Here is a 26175-nt window from a genome sequence, read left to right on the forward strand (position 1 = left end):
TATCAGAGCTGTACAACTTTCAGAATACTTGAAGCTTGTGTGATGTGTTATTCATTCCACAATTTCAATATAATCTAATATCAGTTAGTTGCTTGCTACATGATGGTTCTTTTGTTCTTATACAGTTCTCTAACATTGATTGTGTTATACATAACAATTCAAGTTTGAGAATGATTGGCAGCTGCTGTAATGGATGTTGAATCTGAGTGATATTCTGTCCCCTTCAGTTGGTAAGCTCTTTAATACTATTATTTCTTTTCAAATGCAACATTTTTCATTTAGGACATCTTTCTTTTAAAACTTTGTCCATATTAAAAGATACTTTTACATATTTCTGATTTTCATGATCATTTTCCTCTTGTGATATATGTCCCCTTGCTAAACATAAATGTTTGATTTTCCATTCAAATAATAAAAGTCTCTTTTAATACTTTTGTTCTTGTTCGTTGTGATACTTGTGACCCTCTCAAATTATATATATATCTAAACCTGCTATTTTTTTAAAACTCTGGATGACAATTGCTTTTGTTTCACTTGAGTTTACTTTGCACCATAAATCTGATGCTTTATCCATTGTTCCCAAACTCATACAAAATGATTTAAACACAGTTCTCTAAAACTTAATCATACAACGTTTCTTATCTAATAATGCACCAAAATTGTGAGTCACCAAATTCTTTGTTTCAACAAAATCCTATAGTTGAAACAAAACATCAACATCTTCTTAATATGTTGTTAGAGCCATATACTTTCCATCTCAAATTCCTTTACAATTTTGAGAAGATTATGTTCTGACAACTGCATATATCACCAACAAAATTCCCATGAAACTTTTAAAACCACGAGTCTCATATTCTTTATTCACCAATGAAGTCGATAACATCTTTAAAACTTTTGGTTGCTTGTTTTGTCTCTACGATGGAAACGAATAAATCTAAAGTTTGATCTTCAAAACTTGATAAAATTCTCCACCTAAATCCGAATCAAAATAATTATCGAATTACGCATAAAGAGCTAGTCCTAATGGTAAGTTCAGGACTAGCTCAAGGAGCCATTTCTCAAGATAATATTGTTTCCAGCTACTGTGGAGAGGGGGGAGGTTTGATGGTTTTAATAGCTAAGAAAATAAATTGCATGAAGCAATGAAAATTGGATAAATCAACGTGCTTGGGTCAAAATACTCTTCACTATATGCACAAAATTTGGTCATTGATTTATCGTTGCTTAACTCTACCTAACGATTTCACTTAACCAAGTTAGTGAAACTAACTAAATTGTCCCATATTTCTAATTATTCCAATTCAATAAGATGACAAGTAAATTGTCCCATATTTCTAATTATTCCAATTCAATAAGATGAAAAGCATGCATGCTTGATTTTTTTTTAATTGTATTAAGTTCTAGAGATCTTTAGATGAAACGACCAATTTTGATGCATCTAACTGGACATTTTTTAGGTACAATTCTAAGTTGGGTTAGAATAATGCTCATCTAAATAGATTACAAACTATTCTAACTTATTCCTTCTAGCTTAGACTTATGATTAAAATCACGTCATAAATCTAATTGAAAGCAAACGTTATACATTACCCGTGCATCAAAAAATATAACAAACATTCATTGACTAAAAAAATTGAAACCAATGATATTAAAGAGTTAAATTCTAACCTACAATGAAACATAGAAGAACTCCTATGGACCCAAGATAGAACAGATACCTTAGCCTCTCATCCACATGTCAGATGATCATGATCAGAGAATGTTCATAAACATAAACAAGCAAAAGAAACTAAAAGAATTGGGAGAAAATAGTGTAAAAACGACATGAATTCGAGAGAGATTATTAGATTATCATCAATAAACTACGATAGACTACTATATTTCTTTATCTGAGACACATATAGTGATATATCAGAGACACATACAATAGTTTATTACGGTCAATCATAAATAGACAGTAAAATTTAGCTAAACTTAATAAGATTTGTTAACAAATATCTAATATTTTCCAAGAAATTTATAACAAACTTGCCAATTATTGTTGTTTCACTATTATTGTTGTTTCATTTTGTCTCATAATTTGCTAGGCTCCAAAAATCAATGACTTCGTCACCTTCAACAAATAAAGGTTCACAAAGTCCAAGTACAAGTACCAACTCCAAAGTCCAACCCTACACTCAACTCCACTTTAAAACCCAATTTCAACTTCATGCTCTTCAATTGATGACAATTTGATTGTTGATTATTATGTTGTTCTTGGTGAAAGTATTGGAAGGATCTTTAAAGAAGATATTGACATTGGTTGTTTTGAGATCACCCCCAAGTTGTAAACTCGGGGTAAAGTTCCTTCAAGATCGGGACAACTTTGTTATGAGTTTCAAAATTAGGATGATACATTTTGGTTTAATAGCAAATGTCTTACCTCACAAGTATCATGCAATTACGATAAAACTCAATAGCAACCATAAACAAAAGATCAATAGAAAAATCAAAAGTACTCAAATTCACTTGGAAAATGCATAGGCAAACAAAAAGACCCTACACACCATCAAAGTTTAAAATCTCACATTTCATTTTTCATTCTCTTTTTCTCAAAGCTTCAGCTCATAGCCATGAAATCTCCCTTGGCCTTGATTTTCTAATTCGAATGAATAAATATCAATTAAAAACCAACCAAATGTTTCATTGAAGCATTTCATCAAATACATTGTAAGCTACCAAAATGTTTCATCAAATAGCCAACCATAAAGAAAAATGTAAATTTAAATTATAAAAATGATCGTAAACAAAAATGTTAAATATGATGGTAGACAAAACAAATAAATATCTCCTATAAAAGCAAAACTATGAGAGATGTTTTTCATAAAAAGAACCATCAATATATCACATTATGGGTAAAATGAAAGCATTTGAAGTTAATATACTGTATAAATACAAATAATAGAAATAATTGTTAAGATTCACCAGGAGGTGTTGGGTGGTGGCGTCGACTGAAGGAGAGAAGGAGGGAGATTTCAGACGTCATTGACGAAAAGTCTCTATCGTTCCCGACGTGTGAGAGAGGGAGAGAGATGGTTAGCGGAATGGAGGAAAAATCGAGAAGGATGGACGACACGTGAATCTTCCACAAAGAAGAAGAAAAAAAGAAGAAGAAGAAGAGGAGATAGAGGAAAGAGTTTTAAAGATGTTTTATTTTAATAAATAAATTATTTAATGTTTTTAGAATTAGAATATGATTTTAATAAACTTTTTATTTTAAAAAAAATTTATTTTAATAAATTAAATAAATGATTTTTTGTGTCTTTTATGACACCAAATAACTGTCGCGGAAGGTGAAATCCAAAAAATTCATTCTTTTTCTGCCAAAAATTCGGTTTTTTAACTTTTGTGACAATTTTTTCTTTTCCCCTCTCAATTTGAGATGTATACAACTGTCATAGTAGGTAATTTTTCTTGTAATGTAACATATTAAAACTTTTTAAGAGTATTGGTAAGGTATGGTTATTCCAACTCCATATCAATTTTAACTTTTAACTTTTTATGTGTGTATCAATTTATATCATCCACAACATCTTATTTAGATAAATTTCATTTGAGCTTTGTGATTTCAACAATTAAACCGTAAGTTAATAGTACACGTTGTTAATTCAAATTAATTCAAAATTTTAAAAAGACACCCACATATAAAAAATGGTCTTAGATGTTATTAATAAATGATTTAAATTGATTGACTTGTATTGATTCACTTAATAAATAATATAAAAAGTATAATTGAAACATTTGTGAATTTCATGTGGAAATATGTGTAAATTGATACAATGGTTCATACTTTTAAGAAAGACACCCACAAAAAAAAAAAGTTGAAGGTATAAATTGATTTTGTTTTTATTAAAAATAAATCAATTTTTGTAAGGTTAACTTTTATAAATATAACAAAAAAGAATATATGGTAATTTTTTTAAGGTTAACTTTTATAAATATAAAAAAAGAATATTTACCATGTTACAAAATGAAAAAGTCTATAGAATTTACCATTTTTCTAAAAAAATTTAGGTTTGCTCTTCCTCATCTTCGGCTTTCTTTTACCTTCTTTTTTCCTTCCGTCATATTTTTCTCTTCTTCTACCATTTTTCTTCTCATTTCCTTCGTCTTTTATTTTTTATGTATTTTTTTTCCTTTTCATCGTTATTTTCTTTCTTTGGTAATTTTTTTTCAAGTTGTTTATTTGATGCTATTTTTTTTCAAACGGTTATTTTCTCTCAATTTTTTAAGCAAATATTTCAATTTGTCCTTCTTTTCATATTCTTTCTTATGCCATTTTTCTTTTCTCTTCTTCTGTAGCTTTTTTCTTTTTCTTTTCTCTTCTTCTGTAACTTTTTTCTTTTTCTTTTCATCATCCTTTATTTCTTGGGTAATTTTTTTATATTTTTTTCAAATTATTATTTGGTTTTTTAGGATCGTGTACTAAATATAAAAGATAGTGAAAAAAATGTTTGGAATATTGGATTATCCAATGTAAACGATCGTCTATAAAATTAGACAAATCTAATAAATTAAAAAACCTTGAAAAAAATTCATTTAAAAAATGACTATCCAAATCTAAACGACGAAAGAATAGTCAAACTTAAATGATGAAAAAATAGTCAAACATAAACGATCATATTTGATATTTGGAAGAATAACCAAATATAAACTCGTTTTCCAAATATATTAGGTGCGCTAGATGCCAAGTAACGATGTGGCTGTGAGCTTTTTTTCCATTTTTGAAATTATTGTATAAATATTTTATCGATTTATTATATATTTAAAAATACCCTTAAAATAACAAATTTACTAACTATTCACCATGGAGAGCACAAATGAAAAAATTTATAGTATATATTTGGTGAGATGTTTTATTTTTTGAAATTTCACTTTTTTTTTAATCCTAAAAAACGGCAAGGGTATAATTGTAGTTTTGGTAATATAGCTTCGTTACTACTTCCTCTGCCCTCCGTTGCGCGCGTTCTCTCTTCTCTTCACAAATCACAATCAATCGCTTCCCTTATCGATGTTGTAACGCTACAACACACCGCCACTTTTCCCTCTCTTCCTTCTCACTCTCCCATTTTCTCTCCGGCAATTCATTTTGACCCCCCTTCCTCCTCCGTCGCCGTAAAGCTTTCCCCACTCCAGCCAGCCCAGGCTATCCGTTCACTGTATGCTCCCAAACTTTCTTCTCAATTTTCTCTCCTTCAAATTGATTATTCTTTAAATTTTGGTTTTTTAAAAATCTCATGGAGCGGAACCCTAACTCTTGCTCCGGGTCCGACTCGGCTCGTTGTCCATTTATTTCAAAATATCTATCCGTGATCCATAGGTTTTGAATCGGTCTTGTCGACCCGGTCAGTTTTTGATCTATTCGGGTCGGATACGTTCCGGGTCGCGGCGGGAAATCTCCAATACAGATCCGGTGAGCCTGTATTGCGTTTTTCCTCGTAAAAATTGACTCCAATGAAGGACCGACCCGCTAATCCTGGGGTATATTTAACACTTCTGGGTCTTGTTTATGTGAATATATCAACTTATCCTCTTGATACTTATAATAATTCATGGATGTTTTGCATGTTGAGTTTGATCATGCTCTGGGAATGCCCGATGGGGAATCGTTTGTTTGTTATCACTGTTATCTCTGTGAATGTCATGCAGTTTTCTCTTCTTAAAGATAATGGTTTTTCTTTACTTTTAGCCTAGGGATAGTGGGATTTCCTTATTATCGTTCAAGGTCTTGTGTATCGGTTTTGAAAAAGAGAACTCTGGTGAAGGACGTTGTAGAACTGTTATGATTTCTTCTTTTTTCTGTAATCTATTTTGGTTTTGTACTCAATGGTTGAGAGGTTTTTTTTTTTCCTTTTTTCTTTTTTGAAAAGTGCAGTTGAGAGGTTGTAGATGTTTAAAAGTGTCATCCTCCTTCTAGGTTTTATGGTGTTTGAGCTATTCTGAGGTTGGGATAGGTCTACTTTTGTCGTTTTGTTTCTAGCATGAACACGTTTATTTTTAATTAGTCTAGATTGAAACAAATTATATCATATATAGTCTTGATTTTTCTTTTCTCAAATCTTTTTAATCGAGAAGTCCCCTTCTAATAATTATATGTGTTTTACATGCAGCTTTTGGTGGAAAGTCAGGGTGATGAAATGGATATGTCGGAGGCAGTTATAGTCAAATCTAGCAGATTGAAATCCGTTGTGTGGAACGATTTTGATAGAATAAAAAAGGGTGATACGTTTGTTGCTGTATGTAGGCATTGTAAGAAGAAACTCAGTGGATCAAGTACCAGTGGGACTTCTCATTTGAGGAATCACTTAATTAGGTGTCAGAGAAGATCTAATCATGGTATATCTCAATTTATTACATCTAGAGAAAAGAAAAAGGAAGCAACACTGGCTATCACTAATTATGTTGATCAGGGGCAGAAAAAGGATGATGTTTTGAATCTTGTTAATATTAGATTTGATCCAGAGCAAGTGAAAGAAGAAACAAATAATACCTTGAGTTACAATTTTGATCAGCGACGAAGTCGATTTGATCTTGCACGTATGATTATCTTGCATGGTTATCCATTGGCCATGGTTGAGCATGTTGGGTTCAGAGTATTTGTGAAGAATCTGCATCCCTTGTTTGAACTTGTGACTTGCAACAGAGTTGAGACCGATTGTTTGGAGATATATGTCAAAGAGAAACAAAAAGTGAATGAGTTATTGGATAAATTGCCTGGTAAAATCAGCCTCAGCGCTGATATGTGGAGTGCCACAGATCATTTGGAATCTTCATACCTGTGTCTCACAGCCCACTACATTGACGAGTCCTGGCAGTTAAATAAGAAGGTTTTGAATTTCATGTTTGTTGATCCTTCTCACACTGAAGATTTGCATGCAGAAACTATCATGTCATGTCTGATGGATTGGGATATTGATCGTAAGTTATTTTCAATGACATTTGATTGTTCTTCTACCAGTGACTATATCTCATTACAAATCAGAGACAGACTATCACAGAACAGGTTCCTTTATTGTAATGGTCAATTATTTGATGTCAGCTGTGCAATCGATCTTCTTAATTTGATGGCTCAGGATGCCTTGGAAGCATTATGCAACATTCTCCCTAAAATTCGTGAGAGTATTCAACATATCAAACAGTCTCGAGAAGGGCAAGCTAAGTTTAATGAGATAGCCGAACAAGTTAAAGTTCAAAGCCAAAAACTTCTGTCTCTGGATAATCCATCTATGTGGAACTCAACTTATGTGATGCTTGGTGCTGCTATAGAATATCGAGAAGCATTCTCCCTTTTGCGGGAAAATGATCTTGGCTACACAGCATGCCCAACTGAAGAAGAATGGGGTAGGACTTGTACCATTACTGGCTATCTGAAGTTTCTTTTTGAAGTGACTAATGTTTTAACGAAGGCCAACTTTTCGACTGCAAATATTTTCTTCCCTGAGCTCTGTGATCTACACTTGCAGTTGATGGAATGGTCCAAAAATTCAGATGATTATATCAAGTCATTGGCATTCAAGATGCGAACCAAGTTTGAAGAATATTGGGATAAATCAGGATTGGCTCTAGCAGTTTCTGCCATGTTAGATCCTCGGTTCAAAATGAAACTAGTAGAATACTATTATCCACAAATATATGGTGTTGTTGCTCTACAAAGGATTGACGATGTTCTGAACTGTGTGAAGGCGCTTTACAACGAACATTCGATTTGCTCGCCGTTAGCTTCGATTGATCAAGGCCTTGCCTGGCAAGTTGGTAGTAGTTCTGGCTCTTTGCCCGGTTCTGGAAAGGATGCCAGAGATAGGTTAATGGGTTTTGACAAATTTCTTCATGAATCTTCTCAGAGTGAAGGGAGTAAGTCGGATTTGGACAAGTACCTTGAGGAACCTTTGTTTCCTCGTAATGTTGATTTCAATGTGTTGAACTGGTGGAAAGTTCATACTCCTAGATATCCAATTTTGTCCATGATGGCTCGTAATGTGTTGGGAATTCCCATGTCAAAAGTTGCACCAGATTCTGCATTTAAAACGGGAAGAAAAGTGCTTGATCGAGATTGGAGTTCATTGAAACCAGCTACAATTGAAGCTCTAGTATGTTCACAGGATTGGATACGTAGTGAATTAGAGAGCTAATTCGGCCACATTACAAGTCTGTCAATATTTATTCATTTTTGTCAATTTCTCTTACTATTTCCTTTGTTTCAATCTTTGTACTTTTATGTGGCCACAGCCCCTCTTATGCTGTTTCTTTTTAACTGTCAATTCTTTTTGCAGCTTTGCATTGGGTAAATTATACTGCCTAACTTGTATCACACCTGCAAGTAATACTTCCATCACAATTTTAGAACTTTTCAAAAGAAATAATCTATGGTCTGTAATATATACTAAAAAATATTGAATTATTTTGGTTTTGGTTAAATGAGATGATTTCAATGTTAAACCTTCCAGTACTCCAAATGGAATCATACAATTAGATAAATTGATTGAGATTACTGTGATATACTAGGAATCTCTTTCTTGATGATTTTATACCATTATACATTTTATAGGTTCAATATATAGTGATCGTTGTCTTAGAAATTAATTTTTTAGGAGGTTTTTTGACATTCAAACATTGCATGATCACATAGGTTGTCCCTAACCTGGTCCGGACACTTTTGATTCAAATTATTTAATATAAAAATATTAAATTCAAATTATTTAATATAAAAATATTAAATATGGATTCAAATTCAATCTCAAAAACTAATATGAAGAAGGTAAAATCTAATCACAAGAAGTGTAAATGTGTATTTTTTTTTAAACCAATCAATAATTTGTAAATGAGTATTTTTAAACCAATCAATAATCTTTAATGCACTCTTATATGAAGGTTAAATGAGTATTTTTTAAAGTTGGTTATTTGATTCTAGTTTCTCTTTAGTAATTTAATTTTTGTTGGGTTTAAAATTAAAATTTTGATAAAGCTCTTGTTTTTATTTTCTATTCTTATTGTTGGTTTTTTTAAAAACTGATTTGTTTGATAATGATTCTTTTTTCTTGTTCTAAAATTTGAGAACATTCCTACCAATGAAAATTATCTAAAATTGAAAAACTAAAGAAGACTTCAAGAATAGGCTTTTTTTTTTAATTTAATTTTATTCTATATTATTTAGTAAATTAAGGAAGTGTAGACTGGGTTATGGGTAGGTTACACATTACACTGCTCAACTTGGTGGATTTGATGACAATGATTATTTCTTTCTTTTACTTAATGTTTATATACATTTAATTTTTGAATTTTGAAATATTTAGATTTACATCCTTTTCATTTTCAAATTTCAAATTTTCATTTAGGTGGCGGACAACCCAAAATATTCACAAATATATCGAATTTAAATTTGAATTTTTAAATATTTAAATTTATATGTTATTTTGATTTTAAAATTTTCAACGACAATGTTTTTAATATAAAAAAATAAACTAAAATATTTACAAATAATACTAAAATATCACACTGTTATGATATTTTACTATTATTTATAGATTTTTGTAGCAATTTTGTTATTTAAAACCACTTTTTTCATTTAGTATGCATAAATGTTGAAATTTTAAATTTTGCCATTATTTTTATTTTTCTTAAGGATGAAATTACTTATAATTTTACGATTTTACAACCATAATATTTAAATAATAATATAATTAAGTTAGTTTCGATTCTAAATTATTTAAAATTTAAAACAAATGATTACGAAATAACATTGTAAATCAAATTTTGGCAACATAGAAACAATTATGTTATTATAACTAAATAGTATTGACTTAGTAATATAGTTGTATGACTTATTCATGTTATATATTTTTTATTCTATATAATTAGATTATATTTAAACTATAAGATATGAAAAAAAAAACAAAGGAAAAAAAATACCAGAAACAAAAAATGGCTATCACACATCTTTATCTTTACTCTTCTCTTTTTTTTTGCTTTCAATAAACAATAAATATTAATAATTATCAAACGTATTACAGGTTTATTTTAAAGAGTAAATAAAATCTTATCAAACAAGAACTCAACTTTACAGTTTTTTAAAAATTTCTGATAACATACCTACAAAATATACAACTGAAAAAGCATAGGGTCAAGAGTGTTTATTAAGTTTAATTTTAAAAAGTTAAGAAAATATCATGTATTCAATGTTATCATTTTCTTAACAAAATGAGTTTATATTATCAATTTCCACCACAAACATTTGATTTCTCTATTCCATGTGATTTATTCCAGAAAAAAAACATATAGTTATAAAAGTTATTTTCAGATTTTGTGTTAAAATTCCTAATTTGACACCTACCATAAAAATACAAGAAATAATTGCAAATATAAGGGTTAGATTAAGAAAATATAAATTATAGCAAAATCTATAAATAAATAAATATATATATATATATCAACATTTATTTAAAATATTGCAATATACTTTAATATTATTCTTAAAATTGGTGCGTAGTGAAAGGCGGAAAGGCCATGAGAAGATAGGATGAAAGCCGAGCTCAAGTAGGCCCATTAACTTTTCACAAGCATGTTTGCCAGGAAAATTGACATTGGCGGGTACGGAGTTCGTCACTCCTTACAATCTATGGACTTTTCCGAGAATGATTCCAGTTCCACGAATCTCTTCCGGTACGTTCAAATTATGAATTGGAAAGTTCTTAGTTAGTGTAACAAGAAAGGGAAACAATTCAACAACTAATCATCTGTGTTCTCTGTTACTCCATTCTATCAATCGTTTTAAGTTTTGTGTCTTAAGAGTTGATTAGTTCCGATGGAGAGTAATGAGATTTAACGTTTTGGTATATGAGAAATGACTTCAAGCGCAAGATTTAGCGTGGAGCCAATTGGATCAATACTTCTTGTTTCTTTAGGAGCTTCAGTTAAAGAAAATAAATTGTATACAGTATTAGGACCAGGATCGTGGTACAAAGAAAGGAAATGAGTTTTATATTGTTATGACTTTGCCATGTTGATCTTAATTGTCAATTACTCCTGATTGTGAGTTGGACGTCGTAGTCTATTTTGTATTTGATATGTAGCTCAAAAGTCAGGAAAATGATGTGCGATACCGACGTTCCAGTTACAGCCTACAGAATGTATAATTTCTAAATGTGACCAATTTTGTCTTCACACTGGACGTGGAAGGTGCTGGAAAACTTGTCTACCTATAAATGATAATAATCATGATGATAATAATCGAGAACAGAGAATGCTAAGTAGTTCCAGTTCGTGTCTTGACTGGGTATGCTGTTAAATCAATAAATGCACGTGTAATATTTTTGCAAATTTGCATCTTATTTGGGTAATTGATGCGATTTCCATTTTAGAATCTAAGTACTGTGTAAAGCCGTTAATCAATTTGATATTACTTCTCTCCTGTAAACTCCGTATCTTAAACAAAAATGGAATCAGTTTTTCTTCCGGAAAAGTGACATGCATGAACGCTAGTTGATATAGAGGGGGCTTCATGAGGACGAAAATACTTTCCTTTCTCTTCTCTTGTAATTATTTGTACCATGAATCTCGTTTGTGGAGTTATTTTAAAATGCATGGTAAGTAGGCTTAAATTGATCGATCAACAGTGATTTCTTAAAAAAAAAACTAACGCTCGAGCAAAGCATCGAAATGTAACATATGATATCCATCGCAGTGTAGCACTAGTGAATAAAATAAGGGGCACACGAAGGAAATGTAATATACTTGACAACATAAACAAACTGTGGGGCTTGCTACCCTAAACATAATGCACTCACAAGTATGGTAAATTTATTCTGCTTCAGGTTCTAGGCTTGAATCTACCCTCGTTAGCCATCTGGAAAACCTGGGCCTGTGCTGCTGCTGCTTTGTTTGAGCTTAATGCCGATACAAAACTTTCACGGACTTGATTGGTTGTGAAGGGGTACCTGTTGTTGACCATGGAGTTCAGGAAAGCCGCAGCTCCTTCTCGGTAAAGTGATCCTAGGCCATCAGTTCGTGTGTTTGAGAGTGCTTGTGGTAAGCTGAGAGTAGCTCCGAAGCCTGGAGCGTTTGTTATACCAAAAGCACTGCCCATTGTTCCCCACCAGCCTAACAAACCCCATATTATTCCTGGATGCGTCCTCCAATAGCTGAAAACACAATACACGATGATAGAAGGTTTTCTTATTAACAATATTGGAAATGTGAAGGAATGTCCTTTCTCTTTCACTAACACTAAAAAAAGTACACAGTATTGCTCATACAATTATGTAATTACTTACTTGCATGTGCCAGTGAAGGGAGAATTGGGATCAGGAACAAAAGGTGGGGCTGATGTGGTTGGTGGGGTCCCATAGAATGGTGTACCACCTGAAGGAGGAGTTGATGGTGTTGGATCAAAAGTTGGAGGGCTATTGTATCCACCACCGCCTGATGGAGGAGTTGATGGAGTAGGATCATAAGTTGGTGGGCTATAATATCCACCTCCACCTGAAGGAGTTGATGGGGTTGGAGTAGGATCATAAGTTGGAGGGCTAGAGTATCCACCACCACCGGAAGGAGTTGATGGGGTTGGAGTAGGATCATAAGTTGGAGGGCTAGAGTATCCACCACCACCGGAAGGAGTCGATGGAGTCGATGGTGACGTTGGAGTGGGATCATATGTTGGAGGGCTGTAGTATCCACCACCCGATGGGGTAGAGGGAGTTGATGGTGTCGGAGTTGATGGAGTTGGAGTGGGATCATTAGTTGGAGGGCTGTAGTATCCACCACCTGAAGGAGTAGATGGAGTTGATGGCGTTGGAGTAGATGGAGTTGGAGTGGGATCATGAGATGGAGGGCTGTAGTATCCACCACCTGAAGGAGTAGATGGAGTTGATGGCGTTGGAGTAGATGGAGTTGGAGTGGGATCATGAGATGGAGGGCTGTAGTATCCACCACCTGAAGGAGTAGATGGAGTTGATGGCGTTGGAGTAGATGGAGTTGGAGTGGGATCGTTAGATGGAGGGCTGTAGTATCCACCTCCTGAAGGAGTTGATGGCGTTGGAGTAGATGGAGTTGGAGTGGGATCATGAGATGGAGGGCTGTTGTATCCACCACCCCCAGTGGGTGGGTTGTGATGTCCACCACCACCGGAAGGAGGCTTCGATGGAGTTGATGGGGTTGGATCGTGTGTAGGAGGTTTTGACGGAGTAGGAGTGTATGGTGGGTTGCCGCAGTTCCCTGGTTTTGGCTTGTGTTTCTTACCACCATGCCCATGAGAGGGTGGTTTTCCTCCATGGCTTCCTCCCGAACCATGAGGTGGTGGAGATCCATAAGGTGGATTCCCATGTGAATCTACAAAAAAGAAAATACTGGATGAGTATAAAAAAAAGGTAAGCATTCGTCATTGATTTGAATAGTTCTTGCCACTTTTTGACACCAACCACGTAGTTTAGAATCCATCTAACATTCGTTTTCTTTTTCCGAAAGAAACAGCATTCAACAAACTTAAGATTTACAAATTTCAATGTAGGTGATCGTCAGGAATATCTTAACACTAAAAAATAATTTGGAACTACGAAATGCGAGGGAATGTGTGTGTATATGTCGTGGTTGGTAGAGAAACCTGTGGGCGGGCTTCCTGCATGTGGGTCTGGAGTGTAATAAGTTTTCTGATCTTCGTTGCCTGCAGACGTCAAAGGGATAGCTATGTTTTGAGAAACCAACCCAAGAATTAGAGTCCATAGAAGGAGAGAAGCTAGTTTTCTTTCCATTGTGCTATGTATGTTTTACTGAGAAGGAAGGAAAGGAAGACGATGGATTATATATTGTTGATGAAAATGCATGAGAAGACTAAACGATACATATAAAAGACGGACTGAGGTAGAGAGTGAAGTAAATATTTGCAGGTAGAAGGTTATGTGGTTAGTTGATATGTTGCAGGTGCATTTATTCGCTTATTTACTTCTTGCATCGTTTGCAATAATGTTTGAACATTGGAGTCGACAACGCATATGAATTCAAATAAATTTTTCTGACACTCGCAAGGTAAACTCTCCCTCTCAATACCTCTCTCCCAATCCCCCCGCCACCATAAAACGCGGGACACGTTAACGTATGTCATTAGCCCAGTAGGATATGTTTTTATTTTTTATATGTACAACATGTAAAGTGAAAATTTCAAACTTCAAACTGCTTAGTCGAAAATGCATGCCTTATTGGTTGTGTCATTCTCATCCTTATTGCTTAGTAGCAATTAATTCCATGGATCACATTTTCCCTTTTAATTGCATCTTATATGATTATGACTTGATTCATGAAGTAATGCAAATGCAACATCTAGAGTCTGCGCCATGCATCCCACGCAGGGAATGCCCATGGAGATGTTATGAGCTCGTGATCTGATGAAGAGCAAGTACTCTTAGTTGCCGGTGCTGCCTTATTGAATATTCAGGGCAGCGCAATAGATATTTTTCATTGGTAAGTTGTGAATTAAAAAAACCCATGTGTACATGCATGCCTTTCTGGCTATTTAGGTCCCACTGCTCTAACAATACCATTATTTTTTCTCCCTCCTTATCTTATTACTACATTTACTTAATTGTCGCCAATGATAGCTGGAATCCTGTGAAACTATGGAGTACCGGGCTGGAATAATGACTTATTTAACCTATATTAATGAAGGAGCTGATTCCATCCTGCCGTCCATATCTCAAGCTTTGAGCAAGCTGCTCAAATTATAGTTCTCCTTGGCCTTATTTCCTTGCCTCCTTAAAAGGTATGACATGTTTAGGTTTTCTTCATGAAGTATTGTCGGTAGGGAAAAAGAAAACTCTCTTTCATACTGGAAAAGAGAGCATTTGTTTACATAGTGGGGTCTACTTATTTATGTAATGTAAACAAAAACATAGAAATTGGCTATATGATTAGGAGTTTATTAGTCAAGAGGATTTCCATTTTGATAATGTCTCTTTTAAATATCAGTAAATATAGTCTAAGGAGTCTAAGGTTTTTTTGTTGGGGAGCATGCCTTAATTGGTTAAGCCTTTAAGATTGTTATTAGCGGTTATGTGTAGTTAAAGAAAAGTTTGCCATATCTTTTCCGATTGCTACTAGTTGACCTAGATGGATGAAGTAGATCTTAATTAACGAGGGATGGGACCGCAAAATTGAGTTCATTATTTGGTTTCCCAGCGCCACATTTAGACATGCATTACATTCATTATCAATCTTCATTTCGGTCGTTGATTCTTTTCCATTATGGTTCAGATCAATTATGAAACAATAACAAGATTGTGCAGGTACGTGTGGAATCCAAATTGGGCGTAGGACTCGATCAATTATTGTCCGATTTGATGGTTCCCTGGCTTGATTACCATATAAAGCGTAAGATTTCTTACCCATTTACATTTTCTTTATCAGCCCTTAATTGTTAAAAGACCAAACTATAGCCTAGAACCAATTAAATAGATCAAGACTTGGAAGTTATACTTATGCGTTATGTGTCTAAATGTGGGAGTGATTTCTTAGTTAAGAATTACTGTAGAACTTAGCCTTGACACCAGGGATCTATTGTGGCGAGTAGAAGTGGACGTGTCCACTAAAATTTATTACCCCACAAAGATTTAGGTGAGAGCCGCTCGATTATGATAGGAGAGAAGTAAAGAAGCGGGTAGACCTGAGTTGTCATTATTATGATTCTGAGAAATATTAATCCATTTTCAGGCCTGTATTTGACTTGTTTTCTGGGCATAGGAAGGAGGAGGAGGGCTCTAGGGAAAAATACCGATTAAAAATTGAAGGTTAATAGCTGTCGATAAGAACTAAGAAAAGAGAGTATAAATACATTATTGTGTTCTACAGCTTGGCATTGATGGTGGATTCATTTATAAAAAGTTTTATTACACTACTTTTGAAAGTTTAGAGACTAAATAAGCACAAACTTCAAAAAAAGAAAATCTAAAACTTGTAATTTGACAATGTGAAAACCAATAAAGTAAAAAACAAAGAAACTAAAACTTCTAATTTGACAACGTGAAAACCAATAAAGTAATGTGATATGAAATTCATCCTACTTAATTTTATTTTATTTTTCAAGGAAAAAGTGTTATTCTTCGTTTCCCTCAAAGCATTTGGTCTTCAACGACTATATGCGAGAGAGAGACTATATTGCACATCATCAATTCTCAACTGTTTATACACAAAATCAATCTTAGAATAATGAAAACAATTCTTTTGTGGTTGAACTCTGATTTGAATAGTAGAGATAAACATGCTGAAAGAGTAGATGCAAGAGAAAATATGTTGAACTAAGTTGTATTATGTATTTGTAACTTGTATTCTTGGGAGTGATGTTAAAGTTGTTAAATTCACTCTCGTCAAACTCAAAATTATTCTAAAACATGTCTTTAATCACTAAAATTTAATTTAAATACAAATATCATATCTTCAACTTTGATTTTGATAGATTAAAATCATGTTTTGAAGTTAATTTAAAAACGTAAAAATGATTTTAACCATTTTAATATCATTTTCAAACATGTCACAGCTGTCTCTTTCGTGTACTAGTTACATTAATGGTTGCACCATGCTTGGCCCTCTTCCTCTTGTTATGGTGTTGGACTAAGTTAGGTTTTCGAGGTTGGATGACTGTCATGAAGTTGGTTGGTGTGAGAAGAGAAGCTTGATGGTTTGGTGGTTAACTACTTGTAGCGGCAGAGCTCAAAATCTTTCACAAAGAGGTACAAATTTTTGGGTTTTAACTTTTCATATACATGAAATGAATATAGTATTTCAATTCTGAAATTTTAAGTGAAGGAAATCAAATTAGATATATATGTTAGTTATAATTTTGTTTAAGAATTATCCATAGATTTACTCTAATCATTTATTACTTATTATGAATGATTTTTAAAGTTAATCGTAACGTTGATTTATAAAAATTTAAAAGTTTAATTAATTCAATTTATAAATTAACACGATATTGGTTGAACGAGATTTAAAAAATGTGTAAATTGATACACTGACGTAGGTTCAAAATTTAAATGGACTAGTTATTAAATTAAGTTTTAAAGGACACAATCACCAAAGTTTAAGGTATAATTAATTAATATTTGCCTTACATATTTACTTGAAATAAGCTCAATAGGATAGATAACGAGGTGTTACCACCTTCACAACCTTCATCTTTTTGTCCCTATGTTGTAATAAGGCAGCGTGAATGGGCAATTGCCTTCTTCCTTTTCAGCTCTAAGAAATTATTAGAGAATGTTGCTACCATGTGATAGGACAATTTTATATCTTTGAATGAAGGAGGGTCTACGAAAGTAATTTGAATCTATATCCCTTTGGAGATATGTAAATTTTGTACATATATGGCTATGTCGTGTGGGAATTGATCTGTAATAAATTTTTCTTGGCTGAACATTTGATTCACCCACCTACCTTAGCTAGTGGTGAGTTGTTAAACTATATGCATGCTACTTCCCATTGAACAATTCTAAAAATCTAAAAGATACTTTATACGAGTTAAATGAATTTAGTGTTTTATTGTTATTGAACTTAAATGTGAAGTTTTCTCATTAACGAGAAATGTGAGGAGCGGAGAGAATTTTCTTCCTGTCGGTTAAATGAAGGTGGAAACGAGAATTATATTCTCAAACCTTAACTTGCTTTCTTTATTTTTTTAAAAAATTCTGTACATATTAGGAATAAAAACTTCATATCATTTCCCATCTTCTCGTGTGTGTATTGTATATACATATTGCACAAGGAAATTGTAAAGAACAATAAATTTGACAAAATGTTTACAATATAAAACAAATTTTTTTAGATTTTATCAATAAATGACTTTGGTAGATAGTGATATAAGTCTATCAATGACAATCATGAATAGATTCTAAAATTTTACTATAGTTCGTAAATATTTTAATTTATTTTGTTATTTTTAAAAAATATTCCTATTACATGTATTTCTGTAGTGTTTGTCTTTGTCAGGAATAAAAGGAAGCAAACCAAGTCAGAAAGACCAACACACTCAGCATATCCACGGGTACAATCAAGTCTAGCAAGCAGCTCCACGTCAGCCAAAGAAGAGAATTATATATTGGAAATAAAATCTTGAAAATTGTCCAAAAGCTGTACATTATCACCCCAATTTTTGGACGAGTAATACATTAATATATGTATATATCTACAATGCCAGAGGAGACAAATTACAAGGTCAAAAGGTTGCTATAAGATAAGATAAAGAGTTGGTTGGTAGAAAACTAATTTTTTTTTTTCTTTTGGACCAATAGAAAACTGAAGTTAATATCACAGAATCCAAAATATATTCATTTTCGAATAATATGATATATCTATTCCTTGTGCAATAGAAAATCAAAATCTACCGAACCCAATATGCAAGAGTATATAGTTATGCTATTTCAGTTGTTTTAATTTGTTTTGTCCAACAAATCCTTCTCAAAGTCAAATTTTTTAAAAAACTAACTGGGCTAACTGCAAGATGTAAAGTAGAATAATTGTCTAATATGTTAATTTAAGAAAATGTTGAATAGGTTCACTTGCTCGGATGTGTTGGACTCGTACTTAAAATTAAACCTAGCCGTAAATACTACATTCATATTCATCTTTTTTCTTGTGTTACCTACATCCTACTCATGGTTTAAAAAACCAAATCAAAATTTGAAACCTAAAAATTATAACTATCAAAAAGTTGTTTTTACTTTTGGATTTTGACTCATAATTTAACCATTATATTTAAGGAAGATGCAAACCATTATAAGAAAAATAGGAAGAGGTAGACTTAATTTTCAAGTAGGACGTGGATTTGACATATAATTTAAAATTAGAAGGCACCAAAATCAATATATGGTTGTTTGTGTTACATGCCTTTAGCTAGATCTTCTTTATATTATACTTGTACCACACAAATGTATACATAAGATATGGACATGTTGAAGATATAAGTGCCCATTGTATATATGCCTACATGGTGTGTAAAGTCCATTTTATAACAAACTTGGTATAAGGGTCTTCTCTAGCATGATCTATTATAGGTTTAAACTTTTAGTATATATCATCCTCATTCAAAATCATAATACTTCAACCATTTAAGTTGAAATTGTCAATATGTATGATTACATCATTCTTAAAAGTAACTCGCTTATTCACTTAGAAAATGACTTTTATCTTATTTATTATTATTATTTTGAGTTTAAGATGTAAATGATTGAAGGTACGTCTTTTAATTTGAATACACCTTCTCTAAGTCAAGAACATACATGTTAACATTCTTTTTCATTTTGCAAACAAGAGTTTTCTTTAGAATGTAGTATGTTGTGTAGAAAACTCACACATATACTACTTTACGCACTTGTTTGTTTCACTACTTTTGAATATATACATCGTTGTATCTAGTTTGCACAAAAGTACTTGTATCGATGTTGTGCCGAGTCTATTAAACTATGATGTCTAAGTTAGTATACAAAATATCTAGCTCAGCTAAGTATAGAGATAATTGCTTGCCCTTTGAGATGATTAGTGTGAATAAGGTTTGTCCTCAATTCTGAAGTTCTAACTTTCGCTTGGGGATATATGCAAATATGGATAATGCCGAAGCAAGCTTCCACGATTTAAGGATTTGACTTTCTTTTGGGGACGTGTAAACCCTTACTTAGGTTTCAAAATTGCTTTGAAATTGAACCTTACCCTTAGGCTTGAGTCTTGCCTTAGGCAACCCTCAACATATATAGCAGTAGAATAATTAGGGAGGAAATTCAAACAACTGATTATGGTTACGAGTTTGAATTGTATATCTCATTCATACGCTTTTTTATTTGAGGGATATGTATTTTTCTAGAGAAAAATAATGTAAGTACGTTATTATTTGCAGTCTACTTTATTAGTTCAATCTTATCATCACTTTGTGATAAACTCTTTTGTTTTTCTTTTTATTAAGATTAACATTGATACAATTCAAGATGCATTCAAGTATCGATCTTTCTATTAATTCATAAGATACATATTCTACAAAAGTATGGGTGATTCTATTAATTTATAGGATACCTGTTATATTATTCTAGATATGCACATGCAAACCCCACGATTTTAGCTTTACCATAACTTAAGTGATTACGAAAGTGATGTTTGTTCGTCAACTTCAATCAAAAGATTTTGACCATTTATTAAAATACAAACAAAAACAGCAATGCTGATTAGTTGACTTCCTACACCAATCATATCATCTCCTCTTAAAATGTGATTTCCATCTCTTCCGAACACATAAATTTCTCTCTCAAGAAATTTATTTGCTTATTCACAATAACAATGCTCTCTTTTTTAGCTGCAATACTGTTAATAATATCGATTGCTTTTGTGTTGAGAAGCACTAAGAGAAGCAGAAATGTCCCACCAGGGGCAATGGGTCTACCTTGGATTGGAGAAACAATGGTTTTTTACAGAGCTCAAAGTAAAAACAGATTGTTTGAAGACTTTGTTGAGCCAAGAGTTGCAAAATATGGAAAAATCTTCAAAACAAACTTAATGGGATCTCCAACAGTGGTTGTTAATGGAGCTGAAGCCAATAGATTTTTCTTGTCAAATGAGTTTAAGTTAGTGGTAAGTTCATGGCCATCGAGCTCTGTTCAGTTGATGGGTGAAGAATGTATTATGCAGAAGGAAGGTGAAAAGCATAGATGTGTTCGTGGTCTTATAGCTGCAACTCTTTCTACTTCGAGTCTTGACGTTATGATGCCTAAACTGTGCAATACAATTCAAGTTTATTTGGATACTAAATGGGTTGGTTGTGACACAATTGGTCTCTTTCACTCGGCTAAAGTATTGACATTTACAATTGTGTTTGAGTGTTTATTGGGTATTCAAGTGGAGCCACGTGTGTTGACGATGTTCGAGAGGGTTTTGGAAGGTGTTTTTGCACCACCATTCAGGTAGTTCAAAGTTATAAGCTGATTGGTTATGTTCAAGTTAATTGCATTATCATTTTCCTTTTGCACCACCAAGTTTTTATAAACTTAATTTTCAACGATAAAATAGTTATCAAACGAGACTTATCTCCTTTAACTTTTAAAACTTTGATTGATTTGTAAATACATTGGTGGAACTTGAATAACCTGGTAAAAATAGTTATTATAAGTTCTATTTCAAAAAATGAAAAACTAAAAGAAAATTGTTATCACATATTCTTAACACAGGTTTCCAGGAACAAGATTTTCAAGAGCCAAGAAAGCAAGACTGGAGATAGAGACAACGCTAAGGGAAGTGGTGAGAGAAAAGAGGAGAAAAATAGAAGGAAAGCTAGAAGAAGAAGAATGTGGGTCATTGCTTTCAAGGATGGTGAGAGCAATGATAGGAGGGGAAATCAGTGAAATGGAAGTCATAGACAATATTGTTTTGCTTGTTTTTGCAGCTCATGATACAACCTCCTTTGCCATTGCCATGACTTTCAAAATGTTGTCTCAGCACACAAATTGCTACACACTTCTTCTCCAGGGTAATCTTTCCTTTTTTTCAATCTTTTGAAGTAATACTCTAAGATCATAATAAACCAAAAATGGCTATTCTGATGGTTGACAAAATATCATTTTGCTGATTTAAACGGGTTCTAAAATGTTTTACTTTTAAAACAGAACACACTGACATAATAAGAAGCAAGGGGCCAGGCCAGAATTTGACAATGGAAGACATAAAGAAGATGAAATATACTTGGCAGGTAGCTCGTGAGAGCATTAGGTTGTTTCCCCCTATATTTGGTTCTTTCAGGAAAGCCATTTCAGACATTGAATATGAGAGCTTTCTCATTCCCAAAGGATGGAAGGTGAAAATTTCAATCCTTACATCTGCAGTCTAATTCTTATCCAGAAATGACCCTGATTTTACCTCGAATCATTTTGGTTTCATGGCAGGTCTTGTGGACGACGTACGGAACACATTACGGAGAAGAGTACTTTGAGGATCCATTGAGTTTCAAGCCAAGCAGATTTGAGGAACCTGTTTCACAGTATGTTTATGTTCCATTTGGAGGAGGGCCAAGAGCTTGTGCAGGCTACCAACTAGCGAAATTGAACATACTCATTTTTGTACACTCGGTTGTAACTCGTTATGATTGGAGTTTAGTTCATCCAGATGAGCCAATCATAATGGATCCTCTCCCTGTCCCTTATCATGGAATGCCTATTAAAATTTCCCCAAAATCACAAGTTTGTTCCAACGTTCACCAAATGTAAGCTCGTTTATATCTCTATGACAAAAAAAGAGAAGTTACAAAGAAGATGCATTCATCAGTAGAACCAGAGGGCATCCTCAAAGAAAGCTCATCCTTTGAAGCATCATAATCTGATTATGTACAAAGAAGATGCACTTCCTTGAAACTGAAGTGGATGCAAAACCTCTAAATATCAGAATATATAGTTTACATAATTATGATCTTCCGAACAGCAAACATCAAGATGTTATAATAGGAAACCCTTCTACATTTCACTATTTGTTGCCTATCCAAAAATACAAAGTTTACCAATGTATTATATTTAACTCAGGTGCTAATACCATAAGCTAATGAATGGCTAGTGGACAAAAATACTGTTTCTTTTCAGTAGTTCATGAATATCTACAGGGCAAAATTTTAAAAAATACTACAGAGGTTACAGATCTTTAATGCACTGTTTAGTGTCTGGCAATAGGCGATGACTAATAGGTCTTACTCCTTGCTTAAGCCAACGGTTCAAGAGGAACATTTCTAATTTCCTTACCTGCGATCACAAAAAATCACAGAATAGAGGGAACAATTATCAGCATCTCCAATGGTCATGAATTAATATGAATGCATACTGATAAAGTAGAGGAACCACGGTCATATTTGAGCATCTATTATTCTTGGATATCAAAAACCATACATGGGATGCTGAAAGATGAGTATTACGTCTATTCAAGTAAACTGGAAACTCGGACAAATTGAACCCAACACAAACCCCAAGTGTTGAAATGGGTCAGATGAACTTTTGTTTTCGATTTGGGTCAAATTTTACTCTGATTCCTTTCCACACCCCTAATACTATGTTATTTCTCAACCCCAAATATCCCATAACAAAGTGCACACCCAGCGAGTCATAAGAAGTGTCTCTTCTCAAACAAAACACTTTATCCTGACTACTTACAAAGGCTTTGTTGCCGGAATTACTGATGCTAGGTTTTCTCACACTTTACGCTTACTACTTACAAAGGCTCAAGAACTAATACTTATAAAGGAACATAAATTGTTGACAAATATCCCACATCTCTACACCAATTCTTTAGTTAGAGAAATTATAAAGGAACATAAATTGTTGACAAATATCCCACATCTCTACACCAACCTGAAACCCAACTCGATCCAATCGAAAAATATAGGGGTAGTGTTGAGAGTTGCATGCGGTTCATTTGGGTAGGTGAACTAAACACTCTAAACTTTTATGTGAGTCAACAAAATATGCCTAAACTGATCAAGACCATGTCGTATACACTACTAGTAGACATGTAGGTATCAAAGGTTGGGACAACTATTTCCACAGTCCTGTCAATGAGCACACCATTTTCAGTCCCACCTAGGCTTATAACCTTCTTAGAGCAACTTTTGAGTGTCAATGATGATACAGTAACAATGATAGAAACTTAATTGAGGCAGTAAAAAGATTAATAGTGTCTGATTCTTCTTTTTCCCTCGGATGATTTTCAACCAATACAATCCCTTCATTCCCTACATATACTGAAATAAATTATAAGGAAAAGATAGAGAAGGAAAACCCAACCTGCCTAACAACAAATGTTTCCCCAGAAACGCTCAAGGGTTCAGTTAAAATAGTGAGGAAACCATTACGATTCCCAAAAACCACATCTGTGAATGGTCGATCACCAACCTGAGAAAAGATGGATCTTCATTTTTTAATTATATAAACAACCCAAAAGACCAAAGTAATCAAGCAGTTCACCTGATTCTTACCATAATAAGTTGTGAAGAAGTAAAACCAAAGTGTTTCTCGATTTCTTCAGCTGTACCGGCAGGTTTCTTCACCCCTAGGACAAAATACATAGCAACATTTTATATGTGCTATGCAGAAAGAAAGCAAAAACCTTCTATACGCAATAAAAGTAACAACATAGCCTACAGACCGTGGGATCCATTATTTGCATTGACCCTGACATTAGTTCATCATGTAAAAACCAAAAGATCTTCTAAACGATATTTTATCCATAAAATGGAATGAGATGACAAAACCTCAAAGTCCAAATTCTCTACTTCTACAACGGGGTGGTTATGACGTTCACCCACTAAGCTACAGTCCACAACAACAGCTACAAATTTCGCCATGCGTACACGTACATGTTACAGAAGTGGGAGTAAGGATGGAAAATTCACTCACTATGCCTTATAACTTTAATTCCAATCGACCTCTCCATCGCTTTAGCTTTTGAGCCATCATGGTCATACTCATAAAGCCCTACAGAAGTGAAGGTAAGTGTTCACATTGAGAGAAAAGAAAACAAACCATTAATGCTATAAAAGCAAGCACATTGCTAATGAAATTTAACTGATATTACCAGCAGAGTTGCTGAACACCGCTACATTATGGCCAAAGACAGATTTGCACTGTTCAAGTGAAGATTTAAGAGGTGCCCAAATTGTCAAACAGTAAGGAGCTGTAATTGTATTGTCCTTGTCAAATACAACACCCTTAAATCCCCTCCTTTGCAGTTCACCCCAATCAATGTACCTCACATCAGGCACAACGACATGTGGAAGCGCCAAATGCCGGTCCTTAGTAATAACAGCTGCAGAAGAAACAATGCCTTCTATGTTTAATCTCTGGCCTATCGCTGATTTAAGGTTCACCCACCACATGTTTGTGAAAGGTCCCTTAGATTTTTTGACGCCCCTGTTCTGATCCTCTTGGCCCAGATCTTCTTTCTGATTTTCAGTTGATGGGTTTTGATCAGGGACGTTGTTGGAGTTGATAGACAAGTAGAACTGCTGAAAAAGCCTCTGGTTTCGACTCGGGTCCGTGTCGGCGTTGTTGGAGTTGTGGTTTTTGCTGCAACTGGTTGCTGGAGTTGGTGTAAAAGAGTAGACGCATAAATCATTAAATTGAGAACAATTTGTGATGAGGGAAATGGGAGAAAAGGATTTATGTTTTCTTGAGAAATGAGTTTGGTGGAATGGAATCGAACGGGAAGGAGAGCAACTGGGCAGGGAAACTGCACAAATGGAATGCGTTATCATGTTAAATTCTTCTCCCTTCTGATTTAAAATTACAATGTGGAATATAAAATTTCTTTGTGGGCCTCAGATGTAGATTTGGGCCGATTTATCACTTACCTAAAGCCCAAATAAAAATTATTTTGGATCTCCGAGAGTTTGGTCCATTAGAAGGAACCCATTAAGCAATGGCTGAAAAGGAGGGAAAATACAAAGAATAAATCTGTAGGAAAAAGACAAAAGCATGGAGTTGTGTAAAAAATATCCATAAACGTTAAAAAGTTACGAAAATATCCATAGACGTTCAAAAGTTCTCCAACTTTTTCACCAAAAAAAAAGAAAGATATAAACTAAAACCATAGTTTTAAATTTATTTGACTACTAACAAACCGGTGATAGATAACAAACACAACAAATCTAGATAATTATTGTTCTAATCAACACATATAGTTAATTGTCAAATAAAAAAATGTATTTGATTTATGTGTGTGAGATTTTTTTATTTAACTTATTATTGTTTTAGTATGTCTTAAGGAAATTTTTTAATTTGAAATTTTGTGAGATGTCGTACAATTTTATGTTTTAGACAATGTTTAAAATATCAATGTGGATAGATATATTGAAGTCTTCTTTTTACATAAATTTTGATGAAAATATGGATGAATACTTCTAGAACATAATGATATATTCCATATCCTTTTGAAATTTATACACTTTAATCCCTATATGTTCTATCAAAGTCTAAACTTCATTTTTAATTATATTAACGACAACTTACAAACATAGTTGATCTCTCTACTTGATTTGTCAACTACGTGGATAAACAATATCAATTAATCTTAACTATATTTTTTAAGACAGAGAGACAGATACTACAACTACATTACAAATTTTGAATCACATAAATATAAAATTGAGAAGAT

General features: G+C 33.3%; 4 protein-coding genes and 1 long non-coding RNA gene across 16 annotated transcripts; 3 read left to right on the plus strand and 2 right to left on the minus strand.

The window, feature by feature from the left end:
- The first annotated feature begins 4963 nt into the window (after positions 1 to 4963).
- Positions 4964 to 8396, plus strand: LOC105435873 (zinc finger BED domain-containing protein RICESLEEPER 2). 6 transcript variants are annotated; one of them, XM_011659258.2, is made up of 3 exons: positions 4964 to 5198; positions 5360 to 5520; positions 6150 to 8396. In XM_011659258.2, exons 2-3 carry the CDS (start codon positions 5494 to 5496, stop codon positions 8166 to 8168), a joined length of 2046 nt encoding a protein of 681 aa, XP_011657560.1. In that variant the 5' UTR covers positions 4964 to 5198; positions 5360 to 5493; the 3' UTR covers positions 8169 to 8396. The 6 variants fall into 6 exon arrangements, with proteins under 6 accessions (XP_011657560.1, XP_011657561.1, XP_031743686.1 ...); XM_011659259.2 differs by having other exon boundaries at positions 5360 to 5452; XM_031887826.1 differs by having other exon boundaries at positions 4964 to 5520.
- A 3237-nt stretch (positions 8397 to 11633) lies between these two features.
- LOC101219879 (protodermal factor 1) lies at positions 11634 to 13813 on the minus strand. Of its 2 annotated transcripts, XM_031887229.1 has the most exons (4): positions 13631 to 13813; positions 12637 to 13359; positions 12306 to 12573; positions 11634 to 12173 (listed from the first exon to the last, which is right to left on the minus strand). In XM_031887229.1, the coding sequence occupies exons 1-4, from the start codon at positions 13776 to 13778 to the stop codon at positions 11843 to 11845; spliced, it is 1470 nt and encodes a 489-aa protein (XP_031743089.1). In that variant the 5' UTR covers positions 13779 to 13813; the 3' UTR covers positions 11634 to 11842. The 2 variants fall into 2 exon arrangements, with proteins under 2 accessions (XP_031743089.1, XP_011657562.2); XM_011659260.2 differs by having other exon boundaries at positions 12306 to 13359.
- Positions 13256 to 18352, plus strand: LOC105435874. 6 transcript variants are annotated; one of them, XR_004217396.1, is made up of 7 exons: positions 13256 to 13397; positions 13538 to 14052; positions 14327 to 14484; positions 14622 to 14782; positions 15306 to 15390; positions 16553 to 16745; positions 17985 to 18352. It is a non-coding gene; the product is annotated as an uncharacterized LOC105435874 (long non-coding RNA). The 6 variants fall into 6 exon arrangements; XR_004217397.1 differs by having other exon boundaries at positions 14348 to 14484; XR_004217394.1 differs by having other exon boundaries at positions 13538 to 14484; positions 15274 to 15390.
- A 1968-nt stretch (positions 18353 to 20320) lies between these two features.
- Positions 20321 to 22600, plus strand: LOC101220115 (taxadiene 5-alpha hydroxylase). Its single transcript, XM_004140201.3, has 4 exons — positions 20321 to 20954; positions 21219 to 21517; positions 21654 to 21841; positions 21930 to 22600. Exons 1-4 carry the CDS (start codon positions 20335 to 20337, stop codon positions 22248 to 22250), a joined length of 1428 nt encoding a protein of 475 aa, XP_004140249.1. The 5' UTR covers positions 20321 to 20334; the 3' UTR covers positions 22251 to 22600.
- LOC101213822 lies at positions 22420 to 25300 on the minus strand. Its single transcript, XM_004140093.3, has 5 exons — positions 24598 to 25300; positions 24420 to 24497; positions 23999 to 24072; positions 23808 to 23915; positions 22420 to 22772 (listed from the first exon to the last, which is right to left on the minus strand). The coding sequence occupies exons 1-5, from the start codon at positions 25274 to 25276 to the stop codon at positions 22665 to 22667; spliced, it is 1047 nt and encodes a 348-aa protein (XP_004140141.1). The 5' UTR covers positions 25277 to 25300; the 3' UTR covers positions 22420 to 22664.
- Positions 25301 to 26175: the final 875 nt, after the last annotated feature.

Source organism: Cucumis sativus, chromosome 6, assembly GCF_000004075.3.
Source record: "Cucumis sativus cultivar 9930 chromosome 6, Cucumber_9930_V3, whole genome shotgun sequence".
NCBI lineage: Eukaryota > Viridiplantae > Streptophyta > Magnoliopsida > Cucurbitales > Cucurbitaceae > Cucumis > Cucumis sativus.